The 24,217-nt window shown below is 36.8% G+C and overlaps 1 protein-coding gene across 9 annotated transcripts; it reads right to left on the bottom strand.

The window, feature by feature from the left end:
* Positions 1-512: 512 nt before the first annotated feature.
* On the bottom strand, positions 513-23,378 carry TIAL1 (TIA1 cytotoxic granule associated RNA binding protein like 1). 9 transcript variants are annotated; one of them, XM_082407015.1, is made up of 14 exons: positions 23,136-23,378; positions 20,413-20,474; positions 16,028-16,124; positions 10,919-11,001; positions 10,475-10,573; positions 10,181-10,235; positions 9,936-10,023; positions 7,964-8,039; positions 5,946-6,054; positions 5,179-5,274; positions 4,986-5,070; positions 4,629-4,752; positions 4,152-4,291; positions 513-3,316 (listed from the first exon to the last, which is right to left on the bottom strand). In XM_082407015.1, the coding sequence occupies exons 5-14, from the start codon at positions 10,499-10,501 to the stop codon at positions 3,190-3,192; spliced, it is 927 nt and encodes a 308-aa protein (XP_082263141.1). In that variant the 5' UTR covers positions 10,502-10,573; positions 10,919-11,001; positions 16,028-16,124; positions 20,413-20,474; positions 23,136-23,378; the 3' UTR covers positions 513-3,189. The 9 variants fall into 9 exon arrangements, with proteins under 9 accessions (XP_082263141.1, XP_082263140.1, XP_082263138.1 ...); XM_082407014.1 differs by having other exon boundaries at positions 10,475-10,624; positions 23,136-23,377; XM_082407012.1 differs by lacking the exon at positions 10,919-11,001 and having other exon boundaries at positions 23,136-23,326.
* Positions 23,379-24,217: the final 839 nt, after the last annotated feature.

Consider the following 24,217-nt stretch of genomic DNA (forward strand, 5'->3'; position numbering starts at 1 on the left):
CATTTTTGCATCTTTCCAATACATACTAAAAATGCAAATTCAATGTTTGTGATGTATTAAGTGGAAGCCCAAATGCTGATTTTCAATGAATAGGTAAGATATAATTTGGGTATACCTGCTAGAAAGGTGTCTAGATAATTTATTAAATTCTTTTTCTACTTTTTCTGTTTGTCGAGTGCAATCCTTACTCATAGGTACTACCAAAGGTCAATCTAGAAACGGTAAAATTATGGTTCCCATTATTTGTGGTCTCTAATGAGATTTTACTATATTAATATTCAAGAGCATACATTTTTAAGGATGCAAATTTCTACTCCTCCATACCCAGAAATTAAAATTTAATCCAACAAAAGCCAATGGACTTTTATCACGTATAGAGAACACAGAAATAGGTCCTGAATATATGTATACTCCACATACCTTACTAAGAACTTAAAAGAAAATGGAATTACTTATTTCACGGCAGCCTGCAAGAAATAATTATGTAATAAACGACAATAAGAAAAAGCCACTTATCATATAGTCTAGTCTTTATTGAAAGACTTACTTCAACTGTTGTTTACAGCTTTGGCTTAAGTTGGCCAGTCATTTTAGCCTCTCACTGCCAGCAGACATAAAAATCAAGTGGTAATGGCACGGGGGGAAATACTAGTAGAGAGATGAGAGTAAAGAAGATGCCAGTCAGAAACACATCACCAAAATAAATGTCAAAGTGATTATGAAATAAACATTTTCTTGCCTGCCGAAGAATCTCTGCTGCTGTTTTTAATGAACATGGAAAATGCAATGATTCTTAGGCTTAAATTGGATCAAGATAGCACTGACTTCACTTTGTGTTATAAAATAGTCTTGAATATGTGTTAACTTGACAGTTGTATTTTAAAACAGTGCATTTCATCTGGATAAGTAGCTTTATTTTTTAAAAACCATTTAAAATGAAATAACTTCCATTAACTGAACTGAGCATGTAATCTTGTTCTTTCAGATAAGACGAAGGACACTTCAGTCGTATGTTTACTATGCAATATAACTAGTCTGGACCATTTTATTAAATCACAGAATATACAAGCAGCTATATTTAGATGGTACTGTATTTAGCTACTTAATTTACTGGCAGACCAAAAAAGGTAAATTGAGAGTTTAATAGGCTTTTCTCAATATATATATAAAAAAAAATCTTTAGTTCAAGTTTCACATATATTTAAGAAATTTTAACTAGGAGGTATAATTAATTTGAGTGTTCTCCTTATAAAATATAAAGTAAATTTTCCATAACATCCCCCAAAGACACTAACCATGAACAAAAGAAATAAGGGTAAATTTTATAACAGAAGAGTGTAATAGATGAGTACTGTGGTTAAAACTAAAGTGCCATAAAAAATTTGGCCCAAAGATGAACAACTTCAGACCCTGTAAATTTTCATGTTCAACACATTTCTAAATGGGGGAAGAAGGAAAATACCAAAATTATTGTGGAGACCAATTTATAAAACCATCATTATTTTAAAGCTAACCGTAAGACGTCAAAAGTTTAAAAAACAGTAATCTGTGGGTGCTAGCTGAATCTTATTACTTAACGGTAAAGAGTTTTCTCATTCTGGTGCCCAGACCTCAGAACATTTCAAATACGCTGCCTAAACATTTGCACCCCCTAGCTGTCAGAACTCAAAAACATAGGATTTTTATCTCTTTTACATTCCTGCTATGATAGAAATTTGAGGCAGATTTTATGCACATGGCCTGAAAAATACCTCAGAAGCAAATGTCAATCTTACCCAATCAATTCATTTACAAACTCTGCACTCATACAACTCAGCCTCTGTTCAGGTTTGTCATCCCATGCACACTACCCACAAGGAAAAAATTAATTAAAATAAAAGTCACAACTCTGTATACTATTTAAGTTGAATATCCAATTACAAATTGGTACATTAAACTGTCTAAATAAGATGTTTTAGCAATCTTGTTAAAAAAATTCTTGGGCAAAATATATCTAATTTTAAAAAACACCCCAAGATTTTTTAAAAACACTGTACTATACAACTTATAGGAACCTTGAAATAGGTTTACAAGGTTTTAATCAAGGTATTTACATACCAAATGATGTAAAGCAAAAAAAGGAAAAAAAAAAAAGAAATCTAATTTCCAATGACATTTTAAAATGTACTAATGCATCAAAGATTTGTATGAAATTAAAATTAAGGCTTTTTCTGTATAGTAATTTGTATAATTTTAATTTTACATAGTAGCCAACCTTAGAAATGTCAGTCTTAAACATTCTTATGCATCCACTGCATTCAATGCAGTGGAATGTGTTAAGTGTTACTTCAAATAATTACATTGCTGCTACTTCTATGTTGAAGCATGCTTTTTAAACACTGTATTCAATATTTACAATGTATATCATTTAAACTTCATGTAAAAGCATAAGTATGACTGTCTGACTTTAATACAAACACCATACTTGGAATTTTCCCCCCAAAATGAAATGTAATTTACTACAGTTTTAATAATCAACACTTTTTTTTAAAGTTTTAAAAATATGTCTTAATCTGGATCACCAATATTTGCTCAAGTAAGTCAGACAATGCTGTTCCTTATTTAGGTTGCAAAATTTCTTTTATCAGTCTGGCTTCAGTTTCTTTAGGCACAGAGAAAGTATTTCCTCCAAAGCGACTCCAAAATCATGCATTTCTTCTCAATATCACACTTTTTTTCTGCTGACTTCAAATGTGGTCCACCTTGGGGGAGGGGAGGGGAGTATCAAGGTTCAAGATGAACTTATTTGTGATTCCCAGTTTTCCATGATCCTCCCTTTTTTGCTCTTTTAAAAACACAGTGAGTTAAAATACTGAACAGCAAGATAAAAATGGAATAGTATCTAAGAATCAAAATGTATTACCCATTTCTCCTATTATATCAAAATTTGTAGTCAGAATTGTCTTAATTGACTTTATTGTAGTTTTTGTACACAAAGAAAAATCATGTTCATATCCATCATGAACAAAAACTTAAAAAGGCAGAACTAGAAGACATGTGTCCTTCACCAAAGCAAAGCTGTGCTAAAGGTTCCAAACATTTCAATTTTTAAAATAAATATTTTCATTTTCCGATGTCTACTTTCATGTCTTCAGAGTGTCACAAGGAAATTGAAGCTATCATGAATTACATTTTGTTTAGAGTCCCAGCTCACTGTGTTTGGTAACTGGCCATGCCATATCCAGCCTGGTTGGGAGGAGGTATTACAGGGGGAGGGGCTTGTCCTTGGGGAGGCTGAGCACCAAATCCACCCATCCAAGCAGCTGAAGGTGATTGACTTGAAAGAAAAAAAAAAAAAAAAAACTTCAGCAAATGCAAAGAAAAAATTATCTATACAGTTATACAAAAGTCAAGCAGAGCCTAATCATAAACAAGAAATCAACATACTTCCAACAGAGAGCAAAGAAATAAATGATACATATCCACATATGCAAAATATATATTCCAATATTAGTCTTAAATTTTTGCTAAGATAACATATGACTTCTCTGAAAAGTATCTCAAAACTGATTTTTTAAAAAATGACAAATGATTCAACTCATCATCTACTCATCATATACTGCACACATGGTATATCAATTTATAAACAATTTTAAATACACAAGTTTACTTTGTAAACAGGAAGAAGAACTGGTGAAAATAAAGGTTTGGGCTGGCTAGAAAAAGCACAAGGGACCAACACAATCTAACAATAAAGGAAAAAAAGTGAGCTACTTTATATTAGATAAATTTCAGAGACTTCTCACACAAGCCAACAGGCATAAATCATTAAATTTCTGAACATATCCAGACAAAGATCTTTTCCATGCAAAAATAAACAAGTAGATAAAACAGTATATTAGAAATGTAAATCAAATTCTACCAACTGCTCATAGAGATAGGAGGACACATCAAATGTTACCCCAAACTCCCTTTCCACCTAGATAATAAAAAGCAAATTTTTAGCATTACAAATCATTTTTCATAAGGTTTCTACATGCTTATAATGCCACATAGTTAATGCCATAGTTCAATGTATTTAGTTTAAATAGATTCTCCCTAGGAAAACACACTTTTTAATTCCTTTTGTCGGAACTATATGTTTCTATACTGGAAAAACTCAAACAACTTACTCTACTCCAAATCCTTGTTGATTCCATGGTTGCCCATATACTCCATAAGGTGGTACTTGCCACCCATTTGCCATATACTGTCCATACTGTTGTGGGTTTCCATAAACTTGGCTCCACTGGCCCCACTGACTATAGTCGACCTAGGAAAAAGCAAATTACTGTTTTAGGGAACAAGAAAGAAACACAGTATTTGAAGAAAGTGGGAGACAAGGAAGAGAAAAACTAAGCACCCTTATGTGAATAGCACTCTGTTATTTATCATTGTCTAAGTTTATTGGGGTGGTGACACCTGTGAAAAGAAAGTATTAAGATTCAGTTAATACCGCAAAATAATCACTTTTGAAATAGCATTAATAAAATCAACTGAAAGCAGCTATATGCTTTACTTTTTTGTTTGCTTTCTTTTACAGTTTCTAAAGCTTTTATGTAGATATGTAAGAAGGAAACCTTAAAAAGTGCTATGAAAAATTGAATTACCTGTTGGAAGTTTTTAGTCATATCAGGAGATTCTTTACCCCAATAGCATTTAACAACATGTCCTTCAATTGTAGTACCATTCACCGAAACAATGGCGTGGGCCGCACTTTCATGGGTAGAAAATCTAAGAGAGGATGAGAATGAAGTTTTTTGTTTTTTATTTTTTTAAGTACTTAGTAAGTAATACAGAAACTCCTTAATTTATAACTATCAACTTGGTATTTTCCTAAAGTGCATCATGTAGGAGTTTAAAGTTCTACATTGCAAAGAAGTACTAAAATAACAAACTCTGATACCTGAGGGGATATCAATTAATATAACTGAAAGGAATGGATCAAACGTAAGGTAGGATTTTACCTGACAAATGAGTAGCCCTTCTCTGGAAAAACTCTGATTTCCATAATTTGCCCAAATGGTGAGAATGTCTGTCTCATAAGCTGATCTGAAAAACAAACATACAAATAAAATATTTAAGGTTCATGTTATCATGAAATTGCTGCTAATAATGATGAAGCTCCAGAGAAGGGGATTAGAAAACCAGACACTATACCTGTTAACCCAGAAGCAATTCCTCCACAGTACACAGTACAATTTTTTGGACTTGATTGGTTTACTACATCTTCAAATCTCAACTGCTTAGTGTTATCTATATGCAGAAAGAAAACAAAAATGTTGATGGGGCCTCCCTGGTGGCGCAGTGGTTAAGAATCTGCCTGCCAATGCAGGGGACACAGGTTCGAGCCCTGGTCCGGGAAGATCCCACATGCCGTGGAGCAACTAAGCCCATGCGCCACAACTACTGAGCCTGCGATCTAGAGCCCAGGAGCCACAAGTACTGAGCCTGCGTGCCACAACTACTGAAGCCCACACGCCTAGAGCCCGTGCTCTGCAACAAGAGAAGCCACCGCAGTGAGAAGCCCGCACACCACAACAAAGAGTAGCCCCCGCTCGCCGCAACTAGAGAAAGCCTGCGTGCAGCAACGAAGACCCAACACAGCCAAAACAAAAAACAAAAAACAAAAAAAGTTGATGGTTATACAGCATTATAAAACTGATTACCATAAACTATTAAGATATGCCTCATTGTGGGGAGAAATAGAATTTTTTCTCCTTAACACTATGATTTGACCTATAAAATCACCTGGTTCACAGCTCCAAATATACTCGCATCAAAGCTCAGTTATTTTCCCACAATTATATTGAAGATAAAATGAGTCTTGAAATGCTAATAAAATTTCAATTTTAAGAAATTAAGACTAAACTAATACATGATTTTGTGAAGTATCCATAAAAACATGTAAAGGAGACATATCTTACTTTCTTGTGTACTTTTAGGTGCAGGTGGTTTACGTGTGGCCCAATTGGTTCTGATTTGACGACCACCCAACCACTGACCTCCCATATGCACAATTGCATTTTCTGCATCCTATGGAGAAAAAGGAAAAAAAAAAGCAATTACAAACACAGAGAAGAGTGGTTCATAAGACTCATTAAGATGAAATAAAACGTTGGCACTTCTGGATCCAATAAATCTTATCAGAAGTGACTCATTAAAGCAATATTTATTTATAGATTTTAAAATACCAGGATAGGGACTTCCCTGGTGGTCCAGTGGCTAAAACTCCGCTCTCCCAATGCAGGGGGCCCAGGTTCAATCTCAGGTCAGGGAACTAGATCCCACATGCCGCAACTAAGATTTCGCACGCTACAACTAAAGATCCTGCATGCTGCAATGAAGATCGAAGATCCCGCGTGCAGCAACTAAGACCCGGTGCAGCCAAATAAATAAATTAAAATATTTTTAAAAACCCCCAAAAAACCAGGATAGCATTTAAACATCAAGGGGAATTATAATTCAAACATAAAAGGAGAAAATTACAATCCCACTGATCACCAAAAAAAAAGGACAAAGTTGTTTTCAAATATCTTAATTTTATGGTTGATTTGTAATATGACTTTTACTGAAGAATATCTAAAAACTCTTGATACTGTGGTCTAAATATCACCTAACCCCCCCAATCTACATTCTAATAGCAATGGACTATGACACAAGATTTAAAACTTAAGACGGAAGACTTCTGCATTATGATTTAGAATGCTGTAAAACTGAGTTCTACAATAAAAACTGAGTAAGGTATGGAACACATGCCCCCTACAGTGGAGGTGAGGAGTTGTAACCACTGGACTGCCAGGGAATTCCCAAAAAATGAATTTAGGAAGTAATGTGAATTTGCAATGAATCTAAGCAAAAAAAGGATACAACTCCTGCCCTTTATCTTACTGCTTCAATAAAATATAAATAATTTAAGTTGTTGAAACTGTTCCAAAACATTAATACCAAAGCCCATTTTATTATCTGATGTTACAGTTAATGCAAATGCTTAGATATTTGGTACCTCGTTCTTAAATACATGCAAAAATCAAGACGAATTGCTTAAAATTTCATTTACATAATTTGCTGTAGTCACTAACGTCCCAGCTACAAAAATATGGATAATAATTAAAAAGTTAAGGGACATCCCTGGTGGTCCAGTGGTTAAGAATCCGCCTTCCAATGCAGGGGATGCAGGTTCGATCCCTGGTCGGGGACACTAAGATCCCACACGCTGCGGGGCAACTAAGCCCACGCACCACAACTAGAGAGCCCACGTGCCCCAGGTACAGAGCCCCCGTGGTGCGTTACAACTGGAGAGAAGCCCATGCGCCACAACTAGAGAAGCCTGCATGCTGCAACAAAAGATCCTGCATGCTGCAACTAAGACCCAATGCAGCCATAAATAAATAAATAAAAGCATTTAAAGAAAGTTAAAATTGAGATTTTCATGGTTAAGACAAATATAATTTTTAAGAACATTTATTTATTTTATTATTTATTTGGTTGTGCCGGGTCTTAGTTACGGCAGGTGAGCTCCTTAGTTGCGGCATGCGAATTCTTAGTTGCAGCATGCATGTGGGATCTAGTTCCCCGACCAGGGATTGAACCCAGGCCCCCTGCGTTGGGAGTGCGGAGTCTTAACCACTGTGCCACCGGGGAAGTCCCAAGACAAATATAATTTAACTTCCCTTCAAATTCTGAGATTAGCTCACTTGTCCTAGTTGTGAGTTCTACTTCTAACACATCTTACCCTTACCAAGTCACAAATGCAAGCTTTAATATACTTCATTATAATCAGCCTATTTTTCCCAGTTATTTCCAAGCTTATGAAAAAAAAGAACGAACTACACCCTATTATTAAAACAAAATTACACAATAGTTGTGTTTGTAGTCAACATCCAAAAATATTCATTAGTAACTAAATTTTGCATTAAATTCAAATTGAGTTGAAAGAACATACCAGTTTATTATAAAAAGATACAAAGCCATAGCCTTTGGATTTTCCAGTTGCCATGTCTTTAACTACTCGGGCATCCCTGTGAAAAGAAGCACAGCTAAATGAGGGAAGTAAAAGTCATCCTCAAAATAAAAACTAAAAGGAACCACACACACTGTATTGTGAGCATTTTTTTAAATAAAATTCCAGTTAGCCCTAATTAACTACAGCCATTCCTGAACTCTCCCTAACGCTTCTTTACCTGTTAGAAAAAAGCAGTAGGACAAAAACATGTAATAAACATGCAACCTAATCAAATAGCCTGTGCTTTCTAAACTAAATGCTCAAATTTGAAGATTAATAGGAACAATAGTTTCCTTTTCTAATATTCTATTCGCTAGTGTCCTCTAAGGTTTACTGGTTCTATAAATTACTGTAACAATGCTAACTACTTTACCATGCAATCTCTAAATAGTTAAATGTCTTCTGCCTAGTGATACAAAATATATGAAATATTAAAAAATTGAAAAAGAGGAAAAAATAGGAATTAAAAAGGCATACATGGCCTGTTAACAGATTTCTTTATTTTTCTTGGTCAATTCTCTACCATCATTTTGGAGTTTGGGCAGCTGTAAATTTTGAAAAATTGACATTTTCAGAAATTTAAGAAAGAATAAAAAACTAACAACAATGCTAAGCACACCAGTACGAAAACAACAAATTTACACAGAAATTTTAGTGAGTAAGTTAAAATGATTGGAAATATAGAACTCCACTGAATATAGAATGTTAAAATGTAAATACTAAAATATGTATATATAAATAATGTATAATAAGAATAAATAGAAATGAGAAAAAAATCTACAACTGAGTTCCAGTGTGCACAGTTCCTTGCAGTTAGCCTTCAAGATCCTGTCCATTCTTATGAGCAATTCTGCAAAATAACCAGAATGCTATTACTTTTAATTGTGACTTGGACTTTAGAAAAACTGCAGGTCTCAGGTATAAATATAGATTGAAAAACAGCAACCTGTATTATTTTTTATACTGATTTTTAAAACAGTACTACTTACCACATCTAGATTAAAAAGCAAAGTAAATATCAAAATAGAAAATTAAGAATTAAATCTATCAAATAAATTAAATCTATAGAACAACAAATCGTAGAGAGAAATACTGTTGTTCTTAGGCGAAACGTATTTTTGTAAAGTAGTACTAAAACATTTAACTTCAATCTATAGGAAATAAATACATAAAATAAAGTGATTTTAAGCAGATAGATAAATTGTGATTAACATTTTATAGAACTTGTAACACTTTAAATTTTCCAATATATTTGATCAAGTAACATACAGCAAAATCTGAGCACCAACTTTGTTTAAAAAAAAAAAAAAAAAATCAAACCACAATTGGGCCCTACCCTAGCAGAATCAAATACCACTAACAAAAAAAATCTACTAATTAATCCCACATTTATGGCTCAGACATTGAAACATTTTACTACTATAATAATGCTACTTTTCAGCTAAAATATCAAAACACATTTATCATTATAATTAAACATGTACATTTCTAATTTCACAATATATCCAAGGATTTACCTACTTTCCCCATTTATAAATTTCTCCCATAGAAGTTTAACACACAGTATAAATCATTTATTTTTGGTTAACCCATATCTTTAACCACCAAATTTTGAAAACATTTGACAAAAAGCTGGACTTTATAATAAGTTTTACCACCCAAACATCTGCTTTAAAGATAACAAACAGAATCACTTAATTTTTAACATGTTATACACAGGATTAGATGAAAACAAGACCCCAAAACACTGAAATGACATTAACATTTTCAACAACATCTACTAATCAAAAAAACAAAACAAACAAACAAAAAATCACACTAACTAGGGAAAGAAAATCTTAATTCTGATACAAGTTAATCAAGTACAATTTTGCCTATCACTATTGAATATAGTATTGATTATGATACTTACGATATTTTACCAAAGGGGGCAAATGCTGATTTGATATCTTCTGTTGTAATTTCTGGACTCAAATCCCCAACAAACACGTGGAAATGATCTGAAATCAAAGCATTTGGTAATCAAATACTTAAGAAGTCAGGTACTAAACCTTTTTTAGGCAACACTAAAGGAAGAAAAAAACCTATTTGAGCTGGTAATGCTGCCAAGGATAATTTCAGAACTCTTCCACAGTAAAATGCAGCAGGAGTACTTACTGGAAGTATCTTTTTTCTGGCTACTTGGTGTTGTTGCCCAGTTTACTTTGACCTCCTAAAAATAAAGATTATATTTAATAAAATTATTAGGCATGTCATTATGAATCACAACACTTACCACTTATTAAATCATTTTATCAAGCAGGATTATTTTGGTAAAAGCACTAGGCTGAATAAAGCAAAACCATCACTTGGCAGAGCTGAATATTTGTTAAAAACTTGCTAAGAAAGGATACAAACTAATTTGACATGCAAATATATATACTCATAAGATGCCATCATTTATTATCTTACCTTTCCCAAAATTTTTCTCCCATTCATAGCAGCTAATGCAGCAGCTGCATCTCTGTGTTCATAAAATTCCACAAAGCAATATGGGTCATTGCTTGTATGCTGCAAAACAGAAAATCCAACAGAAGAGTTGACCCTTCTGCTATCGGGTTGCTGAGAAGAAAATCCAGGAAAAAACATTACTGATAGCTAGGCATGTACGAGGTGAGATTGCATAAGCTTATGAAAGCCTAACACTTTAAAAATAAGATTTACACCTATACCTGACTTTGCACCTCAGAATACTGTTGTACTCAAACAGAACTACAAAGCAGTACAGAATCATGACTACCAGCATTAAATCAAAATATAGAATTCTGGTGAAGTATGTTAAATATAAAACAGAAGTTTATATTAGACCAAACAAAACCTCAAGTTCAGATTTGAGAGATAAGGACCACTCCTTACCACTGCTCTTCTCTCCCAACATTATTTTCAAAGGGATGAATTCTATTTATGCATCATAATCCTTCATAAACTGTATCCCATGACTATAAAAAAAATACAGAAATGAACCAACTTTACAAACTTTACTCCTGATCGAAACTAGGATTAGTACTATTGATACATATAATAAGACGAGATTATGTATTTCTTTTCTGTACAAGGAAGGAATAAGAATAAAAAAGAAAAATTTCAGATTTATAACCAGCTGTTGAAATGAAATCCCTACCTTTCAAAATCTTCTGAAGCTCTGGAGATTCTATACACTTTGAATTGGTCTTCCAAAGACCAGAAAAATATACTAGTGATTAAGAAAAGATTTTCTGAAAATGTGTCTGAATAAAATATTCCACAACAAAGCTAAAATTTTATATCACAAAACACCAATATAAGAGAGTGAATACCTAAAGAGTGGATATAAGTATATGTATAACTGATTCACTTTCCTGTACACCTGAAACTAACACAACATTGTAAATCAACAATACTCCAATAAAAATGAAAAAAAAAAAGTGAGTACCTAATATGACACCAATAAATATAAAACACCAACATAAGATGAGAAACTACCTAAGATATAACAACTGTAACACCTATGAACCAAAATGGAAATGAATTTTATAAGATTGCAACCTATATTGAACAGCTATACAGTTGTACAAATATATTTTTTACATAAGGTTAAAAATATCACTATTCAATGTAAAATATCTAAAAATAATGTTTAAAATGTGGAATTCCAGTTGCACTTACAAGGGATTAAAAATACCAGATAAAATAAAGCTCTTTTCAACAACCACTGTTTTTCATTCCAGGAAAGTTTTAGAAGAAAAATCCAAAATAAGACGTCTAAAACAATAGTGGTGAAGCAACCAGAAGGCATTTCCTTGAGGGGAAAAAAGCGTAATCATTAATACTGACAAGAAAACTACTACGGGCTCTCATACAAAATCCTATTGTTGTAGCCAAGTGAATGCTGTTCTTACGAAGCAGAGAAAGGAAATAGGGAAACGACTCCAAACAGAAATACGCACTCAAATTCCTCTTGTAGAAGAGTTAACCTTTACCAGTAACACTCACTGAAGAAAAGGTTTAAAGGTAAATAAGAAGCTAAAACTGTGCTAGTCAACTTTTCCTTTTACTCCTACCTCTTCTGCCCTGATGGTCTCTAAGGAAAACACTGTTAACCGTAGCAAAACATACAGGAGTCCAATGGTAGAACTATGATAACAACGGGCTTCAGTAAACTAGTCTACTCATGCATACTGACTTCAAATTTATCTAACCAGTAGTAGGCCAGATCCCATTCAATGTATGTACATACATGTACACACACACACACATATATTCACATCACACTGCATTTCATCTCATTTAAGACACCATTTTTTGTCACTGTCAGAGATGTTAAAATTTTTTAACATTTGCCTTAGAATTGATAACATACATTTATTATAGTATACAGGGAAAGCTAGAATCTACGATAAACAGTATCTAAAGTAAAACATCGTAAAACTAAGGGGAGGAAAGGGATTTCATACGCTAAAATGAAATTTATGAAAGGAAACTAATAGTCTGTACTAGAGTTCATGAGTTCATGCCCTTTGAAAGCTTCCCATTTACACCACCACCAAGTGACACTCTGAAATCAACTGTGTCCTTACCATGGTGTTGTCACCAGTTTTTGTTGGATGACATAAATGTCGAGACAAAGAAATATGAGATTTTACAACTATTTACAAGTTCAGATGTAGGAGTTGTAGAATATGGATAAATTATGAAAGTTCATTTCAAACTCCTCTACCCCTTCATATGGCTGACTGTGCACACAGGTTTCAAAAAATATATGTATCAAATGTTTCTCAAAAATTTTCTAGCGACTCTCCACTTTCTCACATTTCATTCTTTCCTAAACCCACTCCAGTCAGTTTCCAACCCAACCATGGCAAGGAAACTTCATGTTGAGCTCACCAATAACCTCCCTGCCATCTCTGTGATCCCTTTTCTGTCCTCACCTTGACTTTGAAGCAGAATTCAAAATGTTGACAACTCTCCTTCTCTTCTAAATATTCTCCTGTAGATTCCACCATACTCTCTTGGTTTTCCTGTTTCCTCACTGGAGGATCTTTCAGAAAGTATTTCTTCCTCCTTAACTCAAACTATAAATGTCACTTAAGTGTTGATATGCTCCCGGGCTCGAACCTAGGCCCCCTCTACTCTCTTCTCTCTCAGCGCTCTCTCTAGATCTAGGAGCTAGATCTTATCCAGTCCCATGGCTTCAAATTATCACTGCAAGCTAGTATCATCAACACTGGTCTCTCTAGAGTTCCAAAACAGTTTATCCAACTGCCTACATATAACGTCCATTTATATGTTTAATGCACATCTTAAAATTAACATTGCCAAAACAGAGCTCGATTCCCACCACTCCCCACCCCCCAATCAATCCTGTGCCTCCCTCAGTCATGCCATACCCATTTTAGCAAATAGCATTACCATACACACAACCGCAAACAAGAATCTAAGGGGTCTTTCTTGATGTCTTCTTTTATGTCCCACGGCCAATCCAGTCCTACTGATTCTACCTCCAAAATGTATCCCAAACTTATCTACCTCTATTTCTATGGCTACGACTCTAATGAACAAGCTCCCCCCACCCCACATCATCTCCTACCTAGGCTAGTGAAATAAACACAGCTGGTTTCCCTATCCTTCCACTCCTGCCCCCTACAATCCATTCTCCATACAATAATCATTTTCCAAATAAAGTAGCGTTAAAAATGCAAATAAGAATACTTCATCAGGAGGACTTCCCTGGCGGCGTAGTGGTTAAGAATCCGCCCGCCAATGCAGGGGACACGGGTTCGAGCCCTGCTCCGGGAAGACTCCACATGCAGCAACAAAGCCCGTGCGCTACAACTACTGATCCTGCGCTCCAGAGCCCGCGAGCCACAACTACTAAAGCCTGCGTGCCTAGAGCCCGTGCCCCGCAACAAGAGAAGCCACCGCAATGAGAAGCCCGTGCACTGCAACGAGGAGTAGCCCCCGCTCGCCGCAACTAGAGAAAGCCCGCGCGCAGCAATGAAGACCCAATGCAACCAAAAACAAAGAAACAAATAAATTAATAAAAAAGAATACTTCATCGCCCTACTTAAAACCCCCACTGCAACCAGAGTAAAATCCAAACACTCTGTCACGGCTCATACTGCCACATGTGATTCGAAACCCCGACTGCCTACTCCATTATACTCATTTCCCACCATTCACCAGGTTCCAGCCACCTTGGTCTTTGGTTCCACAAATGCACCAAGCTCATTACCAACTCAAGGCCTCTGTATGGACTGTTCCCTCTGCCTCCAGCTCTTAATGTAGATGGCACCATCTTGTTATTCCTATCTCAGCTCAAAGAGGTGATTTCTGATAGTAGTCATTACCATGTTGATCCCATACCAAACATCTATAGTCTAAAAAAGACTCATTTGATCTTTTGAAATTTGGTTGAGTCAACTGCCCACTGATTAGAGATTTCTAGATCATAGATCATAACCAAAAAGCCTCAACATTCAATTAGGCAACTTCAGTTCCCATCTCCTTAAGAACCTACATTATTACTTTCACAAAATAGATGCCAACTGCAGCAAGACGTCATCCCTCACCACCTAGCCTATACAGCACCAACGCTGCAATCATCATCACAGAACTGTTATATTCTCTTCAAAGCTCTTATTCCTATCCGGAATTATCTTGTTTACTTGTTATTTACAATACTCTCACTAACATGTAAACTCTTGTGAACCTCACTGGTCTAGCTCTGCATTATATCCCCAATGCTTGGAACAGTGCCTAGTACAAAGTAGATTTTTGATTAATTAAAGAAAGAATGAATAAATAATCAAAGACAGGAAGAAAAGAAGAGATAATATACCAGAACAGAGTGATAATTATCCTTATTAGTTAAGAATGAAGATCAAAAGGCCACTCTGCTTTACATATTTTTAACAGTTCCCCTCCGTCTCAGAATATAACACAAACCCCTTAGCACAGCTCTGGCCCCTACTGAACACTCCTGCCTCATCTCCTGGCATCTCCTAAGACTAATCCCTTTCGAAACTCCAACCACGTTATGGTTTCTATCTTTCCCTCTATCTCACAAGTACTCCCGCTCTCTGTCTACCAGGCTTGATCAACATTCTTCTCTCTACCTGGATTCCCTTCTTTCTCAAATTCCTGTCTAGCCAGTTTCCATTACTATCCTTTTCGGTTTCAGCCTAGACACTGAATCCTCCCCTGACTGAAGACTGTATGGACCTATAAGCTCCTACAGCACTTGAAACTGTCAACTTCCACAGTATTTATTATCCTATATCATTAGTGCCTATTAATTCCTCTGTCTCTCTCATAGACTGGAAAATTCTGTCGGGCTAGGAACCGTTTTATTCACCACTGTATCCCTAGCACTTACCGTGGTATCTGGTACATACTAAATAGTTGAAAAAAAAAAAAAAGTGTTAATAAATAAACTGAAACCCGAGTCATTGGGCACTGCTACAGAGTCTTAACCAGGAAAGTATAAAAAGTAAGATTTTTTTGAAAAAAAGGAAAACAAATTATCCTAACAATTTAAATTCCTATCTACATAAAGTTGTTCAGTCAGCATTTACTAAAATTGCTGAAGATGCTTGGGTGGCACTATGCTCATAATAACCTAATGTTCTTCTACACACACCAATTATCATTGGAAATATTTGAAATATAACATTCTTATTGGAAATATATGAAATATAACCTAGTTTTTCAACATTCTGAGATAAGCTCTAACAACTTTTTACAAGTAGAATCACTTGAAGATAACTACATCATGAAGGACCCTTTGAAAATAACAGCACAGAAACTTTGTCCTCTCAAATAAAACTCCATTCTAAACCTAGTTTGTCAGTCAAATCAAATAAGTCAACACAACATGAATCTCTCCATCTAGTAACTTGAAACTTAAAATGATACTAATCAACTCATGTATCTCAAAATGTCAAACATTATGCTAATTGTCAGCACAGGGAACTGGGAAGATCTTACCTCTGTTATCATTTTACAGCTTTTACAGGGTCCAATCTGACTGAATAACTGAAGAATAAGAACTTCTGTCACATCTCTGGAGAGGTTACCTACGTATCTGTACAGAAAGAAAAAAAAAATCAGCAATCTTCCTTCAGCTCTGGCTCTAAAGCATTATCATCTACTCATCACCTTTTATTTCATTTTAACTTCCTCTGTCTTCAATAAAATTTTTCCAATTAAGCCTGATCCTTTGAGTGTAAGAGTAACTCTCATTTAGGAAAGTAATAATTGTTCTTAGGTCACTAAAATATCACTTCAAAAGACTCTATTAAAAACAAATCAATATGACCTTGTTTACCCCCCAAAGCATATTATTCTGTACCTATATATCATTTTCTCATCTTATTTGTTAGAATAAAAATAATAAAAATTTAAATCAGTCTCAAGACAACTACAATTTTTGGATATGAAACACAATTCAAAATAATGTATAACACACACACATAATACCACAAATATTGATTCATTAAAACACCTGATCATAGAAGGATATCAGACACAAGGTGAGTTTATCTTAGACCCCCAACCAAAGCAATTACATGAACAAAGAAAAAAATTAAAGTTACAGCAAAACACAAAGATTGAAGGATTTTGTTCTTTCTGTCTTGCTAGTAAGATTGTTATCGATGGTAGGTCTTCTTAGTTTTGTTTTAGGAGAGCAGGGTAAAATAAAATTCATACTCAAAAATGCATCAGAATCAACAAAATACATCTTTATGTAGATAACAAAGCAAATATAAAGATTTCTCTAGAAATTCAGAGAAAATTTAAGACAAATCCAGGTATACTTTTGACTATAACACATCTAAAGATTCGGGGTTTTTAAAAAAATTACAAATTGAATGTATGTATTTTGTATAAGAAACTTAAAATACACATTAAGTTTAAAAGAAAACACCACCACCACCCAGAGATGACCACCTTGTATCATGGATCTTTTTTTTTTAATTGGAGTATAATTGCTTTAAAATGTTGTTAGTTTCTGCTGTACAGTGAAGTGAATCAGCTCTATGTATACACATATCCCCTCCCTCTCCCCCATCCCACCCCTCTAGGTCTTCACAGAGCACAGAGCTGAGCTCCCTGTGCTATATAGCAGGTTCCCACTAGCTATCCATTTTACACATGGTAGTGTATTTATGTCAAACCTAATCTCCCAATTCATCCCACCCTCCCCTCCCCCCCCCACCCTGTCCAAACATCCGTTCTCTACGTCTACCTTTCTATTCCTGCCCTGCAAATAGCTTCATCTGTACCGCTTTTCTAGATTCCACATATATGTGCTAATATACAATATTTGTTTTTCTCTTTCTGACTTTCTTCACTCTGTATGACAGACTCTAGGTCCATCCACATCTCTACAAATGACCCAATTTCATTTCTTTTTATGGCTAATATTCCATTATATATATGTACCACATCTTCTTTACCATGGATCTATCTTAATTTAGCTTAATAAACTTTAAGTCTTTCTCGCACTCAGCATATAGTTCCTAAAACTCACATCTGTTATGATCCTCATAAACCAAACAACATTTATAAAATTTAACACATTTTCTTCTGGAAAGTAAAAGGACATAAGTTTTATTTTCCTAACTATAATATATAACATCTGGAAACAATGTACTGAGACCAATATAAGCCTTGAATCTACGGTTGCCATAGTTTAAGATAGGATACTCTGAAAGGGAAAAATAAGACTGAGAAAGGTAAGGTTAAGTGTTAAAAAGAAAAAAAATTTTGATTAAGAATGAATAGCAATTTTCTTTTCACCTAAGAATTTCACTGCAATGGGTGCCAATAATTTTAACACACTCTAAAAATGAAACACAAGTCCAATGTTACTTAAATGGAAGACTAAACCAGTGACAAACTGGTTTAGGTCCACTATGCCACCTTTTTGTTATATTTAAAGTAGAGCAGACCCATCAGTAGGCTGTGCAGTGACATACTTTTCCCAGCAGTAGTGAAAGGTTATAGGCTTCTGAGCTAGCCAGACAATTGCCTTTTTTTTTTTTTTTTAAACTCATAGGGGTTTGTGAACCTGTATCCATGGAATTTCTTTTTGTACAAGGTAGACCTATATGTAAAGAAAATGAACAGTGACCTTGGTCTCTGAAGTGTTAACACTCAACTAACCTAAAATGCTAATAGTTAGCTCATTTCTAAGAGAATAGGAGTGGATAAAACTGATTTTCACATATCAAATCTAACTAGTAACAAAGTTAAAATTATCACTTGAATGTAACAAATTGTAAATGATTTAAATAATTTTAATTTGTATGACTGTTTAATGAGTTTTCCAGGAAAAAACTGCACGGGCATTAATTACCTTACATACCTAACAGTCACAATTAAAGCTGTTAACTGTTTCACAGGATTTTTATTCCAAGTCAACCTATTTCTAATCAATTACGGATTTTGAAGAATTTCTAGAGGCACATTTAGATATATTAATTTATATTTCAAGCACTGATAACAAAGAGCAAAAGGTTAATGTAAATTTAGAATGTCATGAAATACTCAGAGAAAAACTTTAGTTTTAAGGTTTCCTACTTTTCAAATATCTCCACGAAAAGTTCAGTTGGTAAAGCAGCAAACTCCAAAAACTAATATAAAAATGGCCTTCCATAACAACATGTAGAACATCTTAATTTGCCAGGATAAAAAGGATATAATTCACCATATAATTTCACCTAAATTATACCCAAACCTGAGACTGCCTTTTCCTTTACTCAGAGTTCTGTAATTCATTCACCTACATTTGCCTTCATTCATCACAACACTTAATACAGAAACATTTTATAGCTTTTAAAATACTACACAGCTTAAGTACCTTTACGTTATCATAAAATTATCTGTCCCAAAATAAACACTAACAAAAATATTCAACTCTTGACCTGGTAAAAACATCATCTCTTGGTAGCATATAGAAATATTTCCTTTTTCTTTCTAAATCATCTACACTTCACTTTCTTTCTGCTTTAGTTATAAAATCATCAATATATTCTAAAGTTCCAAGGCTTTAAATATAAAATTTCTACTTGAAGAACATATACAAAATAACAGAAAAAGACAAATGGCTCAAATTCTTGTATTGAGATCAATTCAGAGTAAACACTTAGGAAATTCCAAAACGATTTTTAACTCAAGGGGGGAAAAAAAAGCAAACCTTAGGTCCATTTTGTCTTCTAAGAACAGGAACTGTAGGAACTAACGCATTAAAAACGGAAAATGATGTCTTTATCCCTAAAGTCAGGGTTAAAATCAAATTTGAGACTAGAACTTGGCAGTTTCACAGTAAGCAAAAGTTCACATTGCCAAACTACTTCCTATGTACAACCGGGCAGAATTTTAAGTTAAGAACATCATGCCTTTCAGAAGACTAATCACACTTTTCAATACTGAATGTGCTCTCACTCTGAAAACATTAGCCCTACGAAGGCTGAAATTACCAGCACTTTTACACAAGACACTATGGCTAAGTAATATTTTTACTTTTGTTCTTGCAAATTCCTATATAAGAGAAGATTTTGCAACAATATCCTTCAATGGGCCTCTAATGTGCTGATCAATTTGTCGATATTTCATTTTAGGAAGGAGGCAGGGTGGAGGAAAGGTGCAGGAGGTACAAGTGAACTGACCAACTATATAAGGAATATCAACACACATACACATACATTTTAAAGAAACAGAGAATATGATTAAATTGAATGAGAGGCTTAATTACAGCCACAATATAGCCAAATCTATGGTACAGCTAATCAATTTTATAATGGGATTTAACAGTATTTACTGCTATTGCCCTTAGATGTTCAGATTATACTCTAAATCAATGGTTTATTTCCTCCTTTTGACTGAGTCTCTATCGGGAAGAAAACAGCCTTAAAGATGGCATTGCATTAACATGGTATAATTCCAGATCCACAATTCCTACTCATTTTGGTGCGAGTAGATGAAGAAAAAAAAACTACAATAGAACACCATTACAATTTAATGTTGTATAACAGATTCAGATATACCATGGATCAAATCACTGCACTCAAAGCTACACACAACACAAACCTGAAATGTGGGTCCTACAAGGTAGGTGTCATGCAGTTCACTTCCAACACCAGTGTTATACAGCATGATCTCATTTGTTTTTTTGGATCCCAAGATACCCAATACATTTACCCCCCCAATACAAAAAATGTCAAATGGGAACAAAGAACATCAGAAAACAGACCTTCAAAGAAACTATATGACAAATTTTAGGCTCAACATCAAAGCAATTCTATATCACTTTAAATACCATCAAATAAATTAGTAATACTGTAGGTAATGAATATTTAAAGACCTACCTAGGCTATAAACACCATATTGTTTTCTGATGATAGAACCATATGTCTTAGCTTGTGTGTGTCTGCAGGAAAAAAACCTCACTAGTAACACACAGGCATATTAAGGAAACAGTTTAAGATAAGCTTTGTTAAGAGTACATTCTTTTAAAACATACTAGGCACTTGAAAGCCTAATCCAAAGATCACGATGTAAAATAAAAGAAGGATCTCCATAAATAAACAAAAAAACCCTACTAGGTATCAACCTCTAAAGTCACCTTCAAAGTTTTTATCATGTTACTTGTATCTAAAAGATCCTTTTGAGAAGAAATATGTAAAATGAACACTTTAAAAAAATATGCATTTTTATTAAAATCTGACAAAAATCCAATTGTGAAACATTTGCTTTTATCTCAAAATTTTACATTTCAAATTTTAAAAAAATATATAAAAATCAAGACCGCACCGCATATGACCACCATGTCTGCTTATATAATTTTAAATCAACCAGGACTTTTTAAAAAAACGGACTTAATATTAATTTAATGAAAGGAAGTATACAGTAATCATTGTAAAATATTTGAGTACCTCTTACGTTCCAGGCAGTGAACTAAGTGCTGCAGGGGTAAGACCTAGGAAGATGTAGCAGTCCTTGTCTAAAAAAAAAAAAAAAAAATCCTTCCCATGGAGAAGAGTGGGAGAAGGAAAAAGGAAGACAGAATAGTAAACATGTACTGACATACAGGTACAACGAAGCTCAAGATATTTCTTTACTTATATGTATACATGTCCCACTTTTAGATAACTGTAAACATAGACAACTTAATTGTGTTTCTGAGAAAGAACAGGAGACTGGAGAAGGTAGAGGTAAGAAATAAGTGACAAAGAAGTTAGCTTACTAGTCTATGGTCTAAGATCTGATGGAGATGAGAAGGCAGATGCAAAGTGCTTATATGAATTAAAGGTACTGCAATAGCATTTTGTTTAGCATGACAAAACAGGAATTCTTCATAAGGAACAGATAGATACAGTTAATGAGAAATATGCCTTGAGAATTTACCAATTATTCAGTAGCTATTATGATGCGATGACATTTCAGATTTTTAAATACAATGTAACTGTTATCGTTGTTAAATACATGCCTGCTAGGCCTAAATCCAGCTTTCCCAGATGCTTCCATCAAAGAACACATTGCTAACTAAATACCAAGTCTTGGCTTCAACAGATGTTAGAGGACAAATTTCAAGTTTGTCCCAATTCTCTTTTCTGGGAAAAGAGAGCAGAAATGGAAGACAGCACAAAACATAAATATTGATACAAAACTTCCTACTAAGCAGACTTCCCATTCAAGCATTTGATGTACTTAAGTTGACCTCAAATTCTCAAAAGGGATAGCAGATACTTTAGTGAGACATTAGAGAAGTAGGAATAAAAAAGTGTAAGCCCCCCCCCAGCCAAAAAAACAAACTTGTATCAATATTGAACATAGACATCTACCTTCTTTACTGAGCAAACTTTGGTAGGACTAGAGATGAGAAACTAGTCAAACTTCCTAAGTACCCATTCACCTTCATCTGTTCCCCAAAAAGTAATTTCCCCATCAGACAGCAGAGCCAAGTGAACTATGATCATATCAATACCAGGCAGAGGCAAGAGAAAACAAAGCAGCGACCTGACTGACTCCTTGCACCCGAGGCAGGTGTGCTGAGCTTCGAGAGGCTAGGAAAACCCAAGGTGCCCAACTTAAACATTTAATTAGAAATCACACTTTTAAAAAAAAATGCAGGAAAAAAGAAAGGAGTGCCACACTATTTGGAAAGGAATGCAAATGCTGAGTCATCACTCTTCATTAGGAAGGAAAGGAAACTCGAATAAGCGGTTCAAAGACGAAATTCATTCATTACACTGGGCTTCAGAGTCAAGAGCAACAGCAAGATAGAAGAAAAAGCGCTCAAAAGACACATCGAAGAGCTGATAAAAACATCATTTTATCCAACCCTGAAGGTCTCGACCCACAGATGAGGAGGAGGTAACACCACTTTAACAACTGGTTGTCAGTTTAGCGCAGGTAGCGCTCAAAGTAAACTTCTTCATCCAAGAAGGGAAAGATGCTCCGGCGGCAAGAGAAATCCCTTTTGCACTTTGAAAGTAGCGGGCGCTGGGCGAGTGTTTCTGACAGCGTGGGCGGGGGCACGTGGGGCAGAAAGACAGTAGGGGCTTGAGTGGTGTTAGAATGTCCGGCTTCCTCGGAGAGCTCAACTTGGGATAAGAGCCGGGAGCGACTGGAGACTTGGAGGGCGCGAGTGCTAATTCCTCGCGGCCCGCAGGGGATGTGGCTGCGGTCCCACCCCCAGTCCCACCCCCACCAGGCCCAGCCCCCGTGGGGAACCGGCAGCTCCCGGCCCAGCCCAGGGCCCCCAGAGCAGAGGGGGAGCAGGAGCTCTCCCGGGCCTGACAGGCTCTGCCGTGCAGAAACCCGGCTTAGGAGGAGGATGCAAAGAAGGGCGCGAGAGGAAAAGGTCGAAATAAGCCCCGGACCCCAGGAAGTGACTGTGTTTGGGGGAAGGGAGGGCTTCCTTTCTAAGGAAAAAGGGACAGATGAGGAATGCACTTCGCGTCCGCGCCACCGCGGCCAGGGAGCCGCCGAGGGTCCCGCCTTCGGCCCCGCTCTCCTGCTCCCTCCCACAGCGTCCCGCGGTGCCCGGGCCTCTCGGCGCCTGGCACCCCTCGTCTCGGGTACTCACAGAGTCCGGGGCTGCCCGTCGTCTTCCATCATGGTGGGTGCGACGGAGCGATCCCGGGACAAGGGGGAGGGCAGGGCCGGGGAGGGGAGGGGGTGGGGAGGAAGGGGAGGGGGGCTACGGGCACCGGCTGGGGACAGAGGAAAAGGCACCGAACCCCGCTCTCGGGCTCTCTCCCCCCAGCCCGCTCCGGACACTGCGCTCCAACCAGGAGGAGCAGGAGGAGGAGGAGGATGAACAAAATGGCCGCCGCCACCAGCCAGGCAGGAAACGGGGCAGAGCGCAGGCGCGGCCCGCCAGGTCACCGCTCAGGCCAGCCGCGACAGCCTGAAAAGGGGATAACTGAGTGAGGAGGAAAACGAGCCGCTGAGGAAACCCTGTGCCGGGTCACGACGGGTCACGTCGTGGCTGTGCGCCGGCTGGTCGGCGAAGCCCAGCCAGCTCAAGAAGAGATAGAGTAAAAAAGAGAACCGCCAGGAAGCTGAAGTCTCTGGGAATTGTGGTCCTGGAAATGAGAGAGGGAAGCACTTTCCCAGAGGGCTTCTGGGAACTGCAGTCCAAAGAAGACGGCCGGCGCCCGCTGCGTGCTGGGACGCGAAGAAGAGACTTCTGGGGAGTGTAGTCGTACGTGGGATGTGCGGCAACCAGGAAGCCGGCGTGCTGGGAGGGGAGGGGAAGAATCAAAGCGACGTTAAAAGGCGGGGAAACGAGACGAGAAAAACTGCTGTCCGGGAGGTAGACTACGAGTCCCAGAGTGCCTCGCGCTGGGGGCTGTCCTAGGGCTGTTCCAGGCATTTTAAGGCTCTTCTGTTGGCTCAGCCCAAGCTGCTGCTCCGCCTCCGTACAGCCCGAGAGCGGTTTCTTCAACTGCGGCTAAGGCAGTGCTTTGGCTCCGCGTGGTGTCCGAGCCCTCAGGCCCTTGCGGCCCTCCTGTATTAATCAAAACGGCCGGCCCGCGGTCATCAACCGCCGCCCCGCGCGAAGGGCGGAGGGGCTGGGGTGGATCTCAGGCCCGCGCTGAGCTGCAGGCTGCGCTCGCCGGGGCTCCTCCCGCTTTCCCAACGGCCGGCAGCGTCCTGTGGGCG

This window comes from Balaenoptera borealis, assembly GCF_965194805.1.
Source record: "Balaenoptera borealis genome assembly, chromosome: 10".
NCBI classification, from domain to species: Eukaryota; Metazoa; Chordata; class Mammalia; order Artiodactyla; family Balaenopteridae; genus Balaenoptera; species Balaenoptera borealis.

What these genes read in the sequence shown, in the direction of transcription:
- TIAL1 (XM_082407009.1), bottom strand. Translation starts at nt 23,167, where the DNA reads ATGATGGAAGACGACGGGCAGCCCCGGACTCT. An exon ending in CCAGAAAAAAGATACTTCCA is followed by an intron (nt 10,024 to 10,180) that starts GTAAGTACTCCT and finishes CTTTGATTTCAG; the next exon opens with ATCATTTCCACGTGTTTGTT. An exon ending in AATTGCTTCTGGGTTAACAG is followed by an intron (nt 5,071 to 5,178) that starts GTATAGTGTCTG and finishes TTTGTTTTTCAG; the next exon opens with ATCAGCTTATGAGACAGACA.